General features: G+C 46.6%; 2 protein-coding genes across 2 annotated transcripts; one reads left to right on the plus strand and one right to left on the minus strand.

Annotated features, from left to right (window-relative positions):
• The first annotated feature begins 1,451 nt into the window (after window positions 1-1,451).
• On the plus strand, window positions 1,452-2,766 carry LOC110230076 (uncharacterized protein At3g60930, chloroplastic-like). Its single transcript, XM_021032062.1, has 2 exons — window positions 1,452-1,919; window positions 1,999-2,766. Exons 1-2 carry the CDS (start codon window positions 1,452-1,454, stop codon window positions 2,764-2,766), a joined length of 1,236 nt encoding a protein of 411 aa, XP_020887721.1.
• Window positions 2,767-10,010: 7,244 nt separating this feature from the next.
• On the minus strand, window positions 10,011-11,495 carry LOC9321702 (transcription factor WER). Its single transcript, XM_002885590.2, has 2 exons — window positions 10,989-11,495; window positions 10,011-10,845 (listed from the first exon to the last, which is right to left on the minus strand). The coding sequence occupies exons 1-2, from the start codon at window positions 11,267-11,269 to the stop codon at window positions 10,302-10,304; spliced, it is 825 nt and encodes a 274-aa protein (XP_002885636.1). The 5' UTR covers window positions 11,270-11,495; the 3' UTR covers window positions 10,011-10,301.
• Window positions 11,496-11,725: the final 230 nt, after the last annotated feature.

An 11,725-nucleotide genomic window follows, 5' to 3' on the forward strand; every position in this document is an offset into this window, starting at 1 on the left:
AATGTTAAGTCTCCGACTCATTTTTTCATTTCGCAACTGCAAAGGAAAATTTTCAAGGTTTGTTCTCTTCTCTCTGATCTTGAGCTCTTGCATTTTATACTTTTTCCGTTATACTTCCGTCGTAGCGACACCGTTATTAGATCTAGGTTGGTTTCTCCGATCTGTCAAGCTTTGTTCTTCCGATCAACTCCTTCAATTGCCCGAGCCGGAAAATGTCTCTCTCTGATTCCAGTGATTCGCCCCGAGGCGACACTCATCTCCCTGTCTACAAGAGAAAGATGGTTTGGAGTTCTTCGAGTGACCCCGAGGCGGGAACCACGGACCGTCAGATCGAGTTGTACCGCGGTAGTGATGCAGAGTCGGCCTCACGGGAGGAAGACCCGAGCCGTTTCGTTGCTCGGGAAGACACGATTGCGGATGTGGCTCGGGATCAGGATTTGCCTGATGACCCCGAGGCGATTTTGAGTAGAAGGAGGATCCATCCACCGGCAGCTGGTGAAGCTGGAGTCTCGTGCTGGCGAAATGCCCCCGAGGCGCCTCTACTTCCTATTAAGGCCGAGGAGGTTCACTACGATTCTGACGAGGCAGCTAGGTTGCTCCAAGCTAAAGTCCAAGCAGCCAAGGGTCAACAGAAGAGAAAACGAGCCAAGAAAGCTAAGAAACCTGATCCCCCGGGTTCCACTTTATGCACGGAGGATTCCCTTCGGGATCTCAAGGCTCGATTTGGTTTTAGCGAGGGGATTGAACTAAGACTTCCAACTCCGAATGAGCGAGCAGATGATCCACCCGAGGGGTTTTTCACCCTTTACGAGGGGTTCTTCTACCATTGCTACCTCTGGCTTCCGATTCCGAGGCCTATATTCGCGTTTCTATGGTCGTACAAGATCGCTTTGTCTCAGATCACAACCCGAGGCTTGCGCCATCTTATAGGGATTCTAGTCCGGAGTATTGAGACGGTCAACCTTGTCGACCTTAGCCACTTAAGGAATCTCCTAGAGATCCGACGCATACCAGGCCCTGTTGAAAGATTTTACATATCTCCGAGGCCAAATAGGAGGGTTATCGGTGGTTTCCCGAGCAAGGATGAGAAGTACACCGACCATTTCTTCTACGTAGCCTTGAATGAGTGTAGTGTCCACGAGGAATTCTTAGGGAAAGTTGTTGGAAACTGAAGAAAAATCGGTACTACGCCCGAAGCCGTATTTGCTGTTTTGTTTTGCTTTAAACTTTTCACTGAACGTTTTCTTGTTTTCGCAGATCGGAATCCATCATTTCTCGAAGACGTTCCCGAAGGCTTTTTAGATCTGCACGACGAACTAATAGCTCGGAAGTGCGATTGGTCGAAACACTTCTCCCAAGAAAATATTGAGAGAGCCCTGCATCTACTGCACGGAGCTCCTTGTCAATCCTCTTCCGAATCGTCCGATCATCGCCTAGATCATCTTATCGAGATGCAGGGCGCCGCGCAGTCTGTGAGAGCTAGGAAAGCTGCCGAAAAGAAGGCGGCTAAGGAAATAACTGTTTTGGAGGCAAATTTCAGACCTCCTACTTCTTCCGAGGCCAGCCTTGAGGTCGTCGTCGGTGCCGAGGCGACTGATGAAGCTCGGGATATGACTTCAATCGTGCCCGAGGTGGCCGGGCATATCTCCCCTTCGACCGATGTCCCCGAGGTGGTAGGGGCTCTGGTTATTGCTGCTCCAGCCGCCGAGGCGAAATCCAAAACTAGGGGAAAAAGACCCCGAGGTGACGGCTCGGGAGTTTCCAGGAAGGAGAAGAGGAGTCGTAGTGAAACTCCATTGTACAAGGACAAGATCGCGTCAGCGAATTTTGTCGCTTCTTGCTCGGGTCCACCACTGCCTGCTCCCGAGGCCTTGTTGGAGGCTCAAAACTACCGCGAAACCGCTGCGGGATTCCTGAAGGTATTGGTTCATTTCCGAGGCATCCTCGGTCTTTTAAAATTTAGAATTCTTAGTACTAACTTAAGTTTTTGCGTCCCAGGCTTTTCATTCGATGAACAGCATGGTTCGAGCCTACGACTCTTCGAACCGGAAATACGAGACTTCCCGAGCCAAGGCGGAGGTCAGGATTGCTGAGGCCGATGCCAGGATAGTCGAGGCGGATGCCAAGAGTGCCGAGGCTGAGGCCAAGATTGCCGAGGCGGCGACCATGATTGCTGAGGCAGATGAGGCCAGGCGGAAAGCCGAAGCGTTGGCCAAAGCAAAGAAGGTCGAGCGATTAAAGACGGCCGAGGATGGTCTTCGCCTTCGTCGGAAGTTGGAGGCTGAAGTCGAACGCTTGAACCGACTATTCACCGAGGAGAAGTCTCTTCGGGAGAAGGAAGTAGGTCGGGAGAGGAAAGCGGCTAAGAAGGAGTTCGCCAAGAAGATTGAGGCTATAGAGGCGAAGATGGACCTGTACGGGAAGGCGTCCGAGCGCTACATGTTCCTGGTCCAGGCTAGGGCTAATGCCAAATTGATTACCGATCTTGAAGGCGGCAAAAACGTCGAAGATGAGAAGGAGGAAGTGCTCCAGTGGAAAGCGGAGTACGGAGATGCCGAGGAAGAGTTCGTGCGGATTGGAACCGAGCTGCGAGAGGATCTGAGGCTTCCTCCGGCTTCTCCAGATTCTGTTGAATATAATTTCGGAAACAGATCAATCGAGGGAGTTACCGCGGGGATTGGTATTACGGTTCAGGCGGGCACATTTCTGCAGCCCGTGGCAGCGCATATATATCCACAGAATATATGTTCTTTCTCAAGTACTTGAATAGTCTTATTTATCTTGAAATATTTCTGAACTAAATTCGATACCAGTGCTAAGTAACTGGGTTTAATAATTGTTCATCGATAAATTAATCCTTTGCGAGTCGTTTTAACTTCCAAACCGAATTATACACCAATGTCAATGTAATTGGGTTTTGGTAAAAATGAGTTTCGGTTCAGTAGAAGTTAACTTTCGGAATAGCGAACCAGTGTTAAGATAACTGGGTTTTTGTAAGTGTGACGTGAAAAAGTTAAATTCTCCCGAACCGTTTCAACTTCCGAACTGAAAGTGAAATGGATCGTTTACCAGTGTTAAGGTAACTGGGTTTTGGTCATATGGGACTAATCTTTATCGGTTGCGACCCGAGCTGATATAGTCGATGCCAGTGCTTAGAAGCGAACTGGGGTACCAGTGTTGAAGTTAACTGGGTTTTCTGAAGACAATTTATTTGGCAAGATATCTCCGACCGAATTGTCTTGAATGCTTATATAGCGCGCTGTAACCGAAGCGGTGAAATGAGCTCTCTGTTCGTGGGCGTGGCCATCGTCCGAACGAACTGTTGGCTTTGTGGGTCGATAAGGAGACCGTAAAGGTTCCCGAGATGAATTTTGGGATAGATGTCGAGGTGGATAAAAATGAAAATCCGAAGGGTAAAAACTTAGAAAATTTGAAAAATTTAGTGGGAGTATATGTATACGGACCCACTCCCCCCTTTTTTAATTAGGGGGGGTAGCTGAACTCGTCCGAGGACGAGCTGCCTACGTACCCTTTTCAGGGATCAAGCCACCCCGTAGTTCGAGTACATGCGTACCTTAGGTTTTTAGCGGTAATATTTCCTTAGATGCATTGCGTTCCAGGATCTAGGTACCGCTTTGCCATTCATGTTGATAAGTTCGTAGACGCCGGGACGGATTACCTTTGCGATCGTGTAAGGTCCCTCCCAATTCGCGCCGAGCTTACCTGCGTTCTGCTCGGCGGTATTCTGGAAAACTTTGCGCAGTACGAGATCTCCTTCGTGGAAACGGCGATGCTTAACGTGAGAATTGTAATACCGAGCCGTTGCAATATGATAGTTCTGCATACGGATCAAAGCCGAATCTCTTCTTTCGTCAATTAAGTCCAGCTCGTCCAGCATCATCTGAGTGTTGGAATTTTCATGCTCGGGGAGAAAACGTCTTCTTAGTCCTGGGATCTCGGCTTCGGTGGGAATCACACACTCTGTGTCGTAGATAAGGGCGAAAGGCGTTTCTCCCGTGGCCCGCCGCGGCGTGGTTCTGTGCGACCATAGTACTCCTTCCAATTCGTCGGCCCAGCGGCCTTTCTTCGCGTCGAGGTGCTCTTTTATTCTGTCGAGAATCGTCTTATTTGCCGCTTCGGCTTGACCGTTTCCCTGAGGGTACCGAGGCGTAGACTTGTTGAGGCGAATTCCCCATTTCTCGCAGAATCCTTCGAACCGAGCCGAAATAAACTACGATCCGTTATCTGTAACGATCTCGTAAGGTATCCCGTGGCGGCATATGATGTTCTTCCAGACGAAGCTCTCGACCTGCGCGTCTTTGATGCTGGCATAGGAGTCCGCCTCGATCCATTTGGAGAAGTAGTTTGTCAGTACAAGGACGAGTTTCTTCTGCTTGGAGTTGTGTAGAGGTCCAATGATGTCCATGGACCATCGCATGAACGGATAAGGCGAAGTGATGGAAGAGAGGAGCTCGGCGGGTTGATGAATGGTTGGTGCGTGCCTCTGGCATTTGTCACACCGTTGAGAAAACTTCTCGCAGTCTTTGACCATTGTCGGCCAAAAATATCTGTGGCGTTTGATCTTTATAGCTAGGGCTCTCCCGCCAGAATGGTTTCCGCAAGATCCACCGTGTACTTTTTCCATGACTCTCCGAGCTTTATTTCCTTCGACACAGATAAGGAGGGGACCGGAAAATCGCCATTTAAAGAGTTCTCCGTCGATCAGAGTATACCGAGCCGCTTTTGCCTTAAGCTTCCGAGCTGCCCATTTTTCAGTAGGAACTTCTCCATCGGCAATGTAGCTTCGGATGGCTCCGATCCATTTGGCGTCGCTTCCGTATTCGGGCTCGGTTGCGTCTGTAGTTTGCTGGTTTAGCAGTTCGATGTCCATTTCTTCCGGTTCTTCTGTCTCCCAAGCTGTTAGAACTTGATCCTTGCTATTATCTTCGATGCTCGGCTTTTCGATGAACTCGACCGGTATGATTCTCTTCAGATTCGGGTCGGAGGTTGAAGCTAGAGCCGCTAAGGCATCGGCCGATGTGTTTTCACCATGTGGGATACTAACATGTCGTCAATATAAACTTCCATCGTCTTCCCGAGCTGCTCGGAGAACATCCTGTTGACGAGCCGTTGATACGTTGCGCCAGCATTCTTGAGTCCGAAGGGCATGACTTTGTAACAGTAGATACCTCGGTCTGTGATGAATGCTGTCTTCTCGCGATCGTCGGGGTGCATGAGAATCTGATTGTATCCTGCGAAAGCATCCATGAATGATAGCAACTTATTTCCCGCGGTTGCTTCCACTAAGCGATCGATATGTGGGAGTAGAAAACTGTCTTTAGGGCAAGCTTTGTTCAGATCGGTGAAATCGACGCAGACTCTCCACTTGCCGTTCTTATTTTTAACCACGACAGGATTTGCTAACCAGTCCGGATATCTTGCTTCGGAGATCGAGCCGATCTTCAAGAGCTTTTCTACTTCGGCGTTCACGGCATCTGCGCGATCCCGACCCAATTTTCTTCGCTTCTGCTTGATGGGCTTGAAAGATGGGTCAACATTCAGCTCGTGGCAGATTACGTCGATGCTTACCCCAGGTAGATCTTCAGCTGACCAGGCGAAGGTGTTGATGTTCTCTTTGAGGAATGAGATGAGCTCGGTCTTGATTTCCTCGGTTAAGTCGCTGCCAATTTCCACGCATCGTTCAGGCCGTTCGTCGTCGAGGCTAATGGAGATTATAGGATCCGAGGTAGGCTTCTTCTCCTCGCGCGCCTCCTCGATCTGTAATTGCTATAACTGTTTAGATATAGCCTTCTCTTCACTCCGGCCAAGTTTTGATTTCTTGTGATCGGTTTCAGCCTTCGCTTCAGTGACAGGGTTTCGGAGTTTGTGTGCTGCCATGAAACACATCCGAGAATTTTTCTGACTGCCCCAGATCGTTTTCACGCCATTGGGGGTCGAGAATTTGACACACAGATGATATGTTGATGCGACAGCTCGCATTAGATTTAACCACGGAGTTCCCATTATGACGTTGTAGATGGTAGGTTGATCGGTGACTGAGAAGTTGACTATCTTTGTTACCCCGCCGGCTCGGACTGGTAGTTGGATGGTTCCAAGCGTCATCAAAGTTTCCCCTGAAAATCCGAGGACAGGCCTCGGGGTCGGAATCACTTGTGACATGTCGATGTTCATTTGTCGGAGCGTTTCGCGAAAGATTACGTCGATGGTGCTGCCGGTGTCAATTAATACTCGGTAAATATCATGGTCTCCTATCGCTAATGTGACGACGATTGGATCGTTATGAGGCATGTCAAGCCCGTTTGTCTCGCTTTCTTCGAATGTGATCACGTCGTTAGGTCGATCGAAGCGTCTTGTCCAGTTGCTAGGCGTCTCGGCTCGGCGTTGATAAGCTTTGATTACCGCTACGGTGTCAGGACAGTATGGCGATCCACCCATTATGGTAAGAACCTTCTGCCGCGTACCATCTCGGTCTTCGTCTTCCGACCCCCGGGTTCTTTTCTGAGACTCCTGGTTCCTTGGTTCGGGGTCTGTTCCCGGGTTGGTCTGCGCGGGCTCTGCCTCTGGCTCGAGATCCTTAAGAGTGACAATCGTCTCGAGCTCTCCAGCTAGGAATTTGGTTGCTAACTTAGCTCCGAGGCTTCGGCATCTCGAGGTATGGTGGCCGAAAATTTTGTGGTGTTCGCAATATTCTTGATCATTGCTCGGTGGCTGATCCCTTGTCCAGGTGAAGGACTCTCTTCCTTGCCCACGGCCTCGGCCTCTACCGCGGCCACGGCCTCGGGGCGTGTCAATCTGGTAGTTATGGTATCCTGAGAAATTGCGCCCTTCGTGATGCGTATACGTACCGCTCTCACGTGTCTTCTTCTGGATCGGAGGTGTCGCTTGGGCTTTCTCGGTTTTCTCGGCTCGGGGCGCCTGTTTCGTTGGCTCATGCCTCTTTGCTAGCAGCGCCATCTCTTCTTCGTGGGCGACAAAATCCGAGGCTCGATGCAGCGCGTCGCGAATTGTTGTCGGTTTAGACAGGTTCAACTCTTTCCTGAATTCTGACTTGTACCAGAGAGCTTTCTTTAAAGCCGAAAGAGCGGCTACATCTGTAATTCCTTCGACCTTGGCTAGCGTCGATTTGAAGGTTGTGAGGAAATCTCTTAACGGCTTGGTGGGCTGTTGAGACAGGGACCACAGATCCACGTAGGAGGTTCCGGGGTCGATGAGCACGGAGTATTGCTTGAGGAACAGTGTCGACAGCTCGTCGAAACTGTCAATCGAGTTTCGTTCCAATCTTGTAAACCACTCTAATGCGGGTCCTTTGAGGTGTTCCACGAACAGTATGCATAGACCTGCATCCTTTTCCCCGGGCTTGAACCTGGCTCAGGCCACAGATATCACGAACGATTTAATGTGGCACTTCGGGTCGGTTGATCCGTTGTAAGAGTCGATTTTGAACTTTCCCAAATTGGACATCGTCGTTTCGGAAATTCTTTTGGTGAAAGGCGTATTCCGAGATTCTTCCAAAATTCGGTCGATGTTCGGTGCGGAGGATGAAACGCTATGTATCTGGGTTTTGACGAGCTTCATATCAGCTTCCGCCTTGGCTAGGGAGGCTCGGATCTTGCTTAGCTCGTCTTCTCTTTCGGATTCTTCGGCCCACCTTATGTTTTCCTCAGTTTCTTCGTCATCAGTAAGGTCCGTTCGCTCGGCGGAGTTAGCTCCGGCTCGGGTGCGCTCGTCTTGCAAATCATCTGGCTCGTCCGTCACGTCCACTGCGTCTGGCTCGGTGGGATCATCTTAATTCTCGCGTCTGGCAGGGTCGGCTCGGGTTGCGACTCTGGTGTTGTCGGTTGGTGTCGCGAACGTGAGTCTTGTTGGGTTGATGCCAGGCAAGTCCCTCCGAGCTCGTGGCGGCCGAGTCTGGAAACGCGTGGTTTTTTGTTGCCCACGTGTTGCGATTTCGTCGACTCGCTGCGCCAAGGTTTTGTTAGCTTTCTCTTGGTCGTCAGCTTTCTTCTGGAATTTAACCATCAGGTCTTTCAGTTCGGCTAAAGTCGCTATGATCGTCGGATCGGCTTGAGGATTCTGAGGGTTCGGAGGGTTCGGGTTCCCTCCTCCAGCTGGTGGTGTCTGACGACCGTCTTCGTTCATCGTCCTTTTCGGTAATCGAGTTCTGCGTCTTAGGGTAAGAGAATTCTAAAGTATCCCCACAGACGGCGCCAAACTGTGGAAGTCGAAACTAACACAATCGAGATTTGTCTAGGGTTTTAATTTAGGGATACGATAAATGTGAATTCTCAAAGAACAACAGAAACAATTGTAACCAAAGATGGTGTTCTTGATCTTATTGATGAAAAGAGTAGTTTTGATCGTACAAGAGTTTGATCGTAAAAGGAAAGATGTTTGTGCTATGAGAGCTTTGCGTAGTGTAAATTCTAGAGCGATATTGCTTGCCTTCTGCGAGAGCCTTGAGTCTCTTTATATAGGGGTGATAAATCGCCTCTCCAGCGATATTCTCGGAAGATTTCCATTTATCTTGAAGTCGGTGTAGAATATCGCGGATCAGGATAATTTCCTTATTCTTCGGAGTTTTTGGAAGATTTCCTGATTTAAGTTGATCCTTCGTGATTCTTCTTTATCATTTCCGGGTTTACCGGAAATGATCCTTCTTGTTCGGAAATGAAGCCTTGCTTGGAAATGGTACTTTTACTAAGTCTTTGCCTCGGGATACTCCATGAATATCTGCTCGGTGAACGAAGTTTTTTTTGCCTCGGGTGACTTGGTTCTTTGTCTCGGGTGATTTTGTCAAACCGGCTCGGGACGAAGGGAGAATTCAGCTCGGGTGAGGATGTTCTGGGTCTCGTCTCCGAGCTGACGCAGGATGACCCGAACCGGTTTAATCATGTCCTAACCCGAGCTGATTCGGTGATTGATCCCGAGCCGATTTGATCGTCGTTCACCGAGCCAGTTCGGCGAGTGATCCCGAGCTGGCCTAGTCATAGTTCCCCGAGCCGTTCTGGTGGTAGATCCCAAGGTGTCATGTCTTGGCTCGGTCTTAACGCGGGTGGAATCCAACCCCAACAAATATAGTTATGATTCTTGAATAAGAGTCAAATACTATTAATTGAATCGAGATCATATATAGAACCACAGAAAATGCTTTACATAAAAATAAACTATGATCTTGCACAAATCCTTTATACAAAATTTAGTAACCTTTTCGGTTTCTCTCACCCTTCATCTTTAATCTGGTAACTCGAAACGACACAATGGATGGACATGAATTCTCACAAACCACTCTATAACACACTCCTCGTCAAACTCGTGTCCCCATGGTAAAGTCACGATACTTGTTCAGTTATTCCATCGTCAAACTCTTCCAAACAAATAGTACACATGTCATTCTCACCGACGACATCACTATTTGATAATCAAAGTCAAAGCTAACATTGTTCTCAACTAATAAACGCGACAACCCGTAGAATGGAACAACTTCTCCAAACTTTGGTTTCAAACAAAAAAAATTCTCCAAGCTGAGATGGAGCTCCTTTGTCGTAGATAAAGTTAAGCTCGTACTCATCCTCAAAGTCAAAACCTAGATCCTCTTCTTCAAAAGTCTCATTGAGAGAGACTCGAAAGACTTCTACAAACTGAGGTCGAGCTGCTTCTTCAGTTTGATGATCAAAATCAAAAATATTATGTTTAATTTTACTTTCTAATTAATAATGAACTAGTGTATGATGATGATCCGGAAGACTATCCAACTAACTATGCAGATGAGTGTAGATAAAAAATGAAATTAAGTTTACGAGAGGCTTTAATATAGAGCTAAGTACATACTGGAATCCACGTCAACGTCACTAATATCTCACAAAAGATAAGTCCGAAACTATTAAAAGCAACCAAGTTCAGAAAACTTTCTATTAATCTACAAGAAAATCATTAAGAGTAATCCAAGTTGGAATAATCTACAATAATATCGTAATCTCATCAAGAAGATATTTTTCTCTAAAATATGCAAGTGACAAAACTTTTATTTGATATATTGGAGTGAGTTGTGTTGTACTACGATTGACATAGCATTCTTCTACATACTTTCTACTACATCACTCTTTTATGATAAACCAAATGAGCTTCTTACATCACACACAATTCAATAACAAAACTATTTATGTTTAAACCAAAAATCTCAAATAGATGAAACCGCAAACTAAACTCAAACTCGACCTAACTTGTCGGTCAAGTTTTTCTCTTTCATTATCCGGCAGATAAGAGATATTTAAAAGGTCAAGTTAATAGAAGGGAATGACCATGTTCTGGAAATATTGCTTCCTTGGGGCACAAGCAGCACCACCAAAACTTCCTTGTCCTTCAAAATCCACATTCCATAAATTGTCCCAAATAGCGTTATCTTCATTCACGTTAGCCTCAGGCATTGTCACCGGAACCACAGGGTAGTACCCGTTACTATTTGGGTCACAACCAGAAGTTGTTGTTGAATGTGTGATCTGATGAGGCACATAGAACGCACCACCTTCACCGCTGCTGCCGCTACTGCTACTGCTGAAGGTATTATTATCACCATTGTTGTTGTTGTCGTCGTCTAGTAAAGACATGATCTTTTTCATGTCGATTTGATTGAATTGAAGCAACTGTTGTTCTTGCTGCAACTCCATTTGTCTTTGCTGCTGAAATTGTTGCCTCTTCAAGATTCGGTTCTTCGTCTTTTCCGCATTGTTAGTTGGAGACTTTGTCTTCTTCTTGAAATGGGTTCGCCAATAGTTCTTGATTTCGTTGTCTGTTCTTCCCGGTAAACTACGTGCAATTGTGGACCACCTACAAATACAAATAATCAGACAAAAAACTTTAGAATAAGAAAAAAGAGACGAGTTACTAAAGCTACAACTGTTTTATATAGCAAAGTTACATTTAACATACTAGAGGATGCGGATAAACAACCAAAAGCTGAAATTAATTACCTATTGCCCCACTTAGCATGTAACTCAAGGATAATGGTTTCTTCATGAGGAGTGATTTGTCCTCTCTTGAGGTCTGGTCTTAAGTAGTTAACCCATCTTAACCTACAGCTTTTCCCATTTCTCTTCAACCCGGCGAGTCTAGCCACAGAGTTCCATCGCCCTTCGCCGTGAAGCCGTACATAATCGATCAAAAGGCGGTCTTCTTCAGCAGTCCAAGGCCCTTTTCTCCAACCTTCTTCTACCATTCCCCATCCTCCTCCCATCACTCCCCACAAACTCATTCTTTCTTCTTAGTTTTTTTTTTTTCTTTAGTGAAAGCTAAAAAAATAGAAGTTGTGTCTTCTCCTTCTCTCGCAGACCCACCAATCTCTTTTTGTCTCTCTGTCTTATGAAACCTAAGTGTTCCTCTGTTTTGTCTTTGTGTTGTGTTGTGTTCTGTTTTTCCTCTTCCCCTTTGTTATTTATATATGCACTCACTCTAGCTCCTTGGCTCCACCACTTTTTTTGTTTGTTTGTTTTCTATAGAGATATAGACTAGTGACAAGACAAAGATCTTTTAACATTTTAGAGTTGTGTTCCTTATAGAATCATAAATATAATCTAACCACTAACTAAAAGAAAATTCCGTGTAATATATATATATACTTTTTCCATCTCAAACTATAAAAATAGTTCTACAAACTCTTGATTAATTAGCAATAATGAGAGTTTAATGTAAACACAAAAGAATTACGAAA

Source organism: Arabidopsis lyrata, assembly GCF_000004255.2.
Source record: "Arabidopsis lyrata subsp. lyrata unplaced genomic scaffold ARALYscaffold_3, whole genome shotgun sequence".
NCBI lineage: Eukaryota > Viridiplantae > Streptophyta > Magnoliopsida > Brassicales > Brassicaceae > Arabidopsis > Arabidopsis lyrata.

What these genes read in the sequence shown, in the direction of transcription:
- LOC110230076 (XM_021032062.1), top strand. Translation starts at nt 1,452, where the DNA reads ATGCAGGGCGCCGCGCAGTCTGTGAGAGCTAGGAAAGCTGCCGAAAAG. An exon ending in CCGCTGCGGGATTCCTGAAG is followed by an intron (nt 1,920 to 1,998) that starts GTATTGGTTCAT and finishes TTTGCGTCCCAG; the next exon opens with GCTTTTCATTCGATGAACAG.
- LOC9321702 (XM_002885590.2), bottom strand. Translation starts at nt 11,269, where the DNA reads ATGAGTTTGTGGGGAGTGATGGGAGGAGGATGGGGAATGGTAGAAGAA. An exon ending in CATGCTAAGTGGGGCAATAG is followed by an intron (nt 10,846 to 10,988) that starts GTAATTAATTTC and finishes TTGTATTTGTAG; the next exon opens with GTGGTCCACAATTGCACGTA.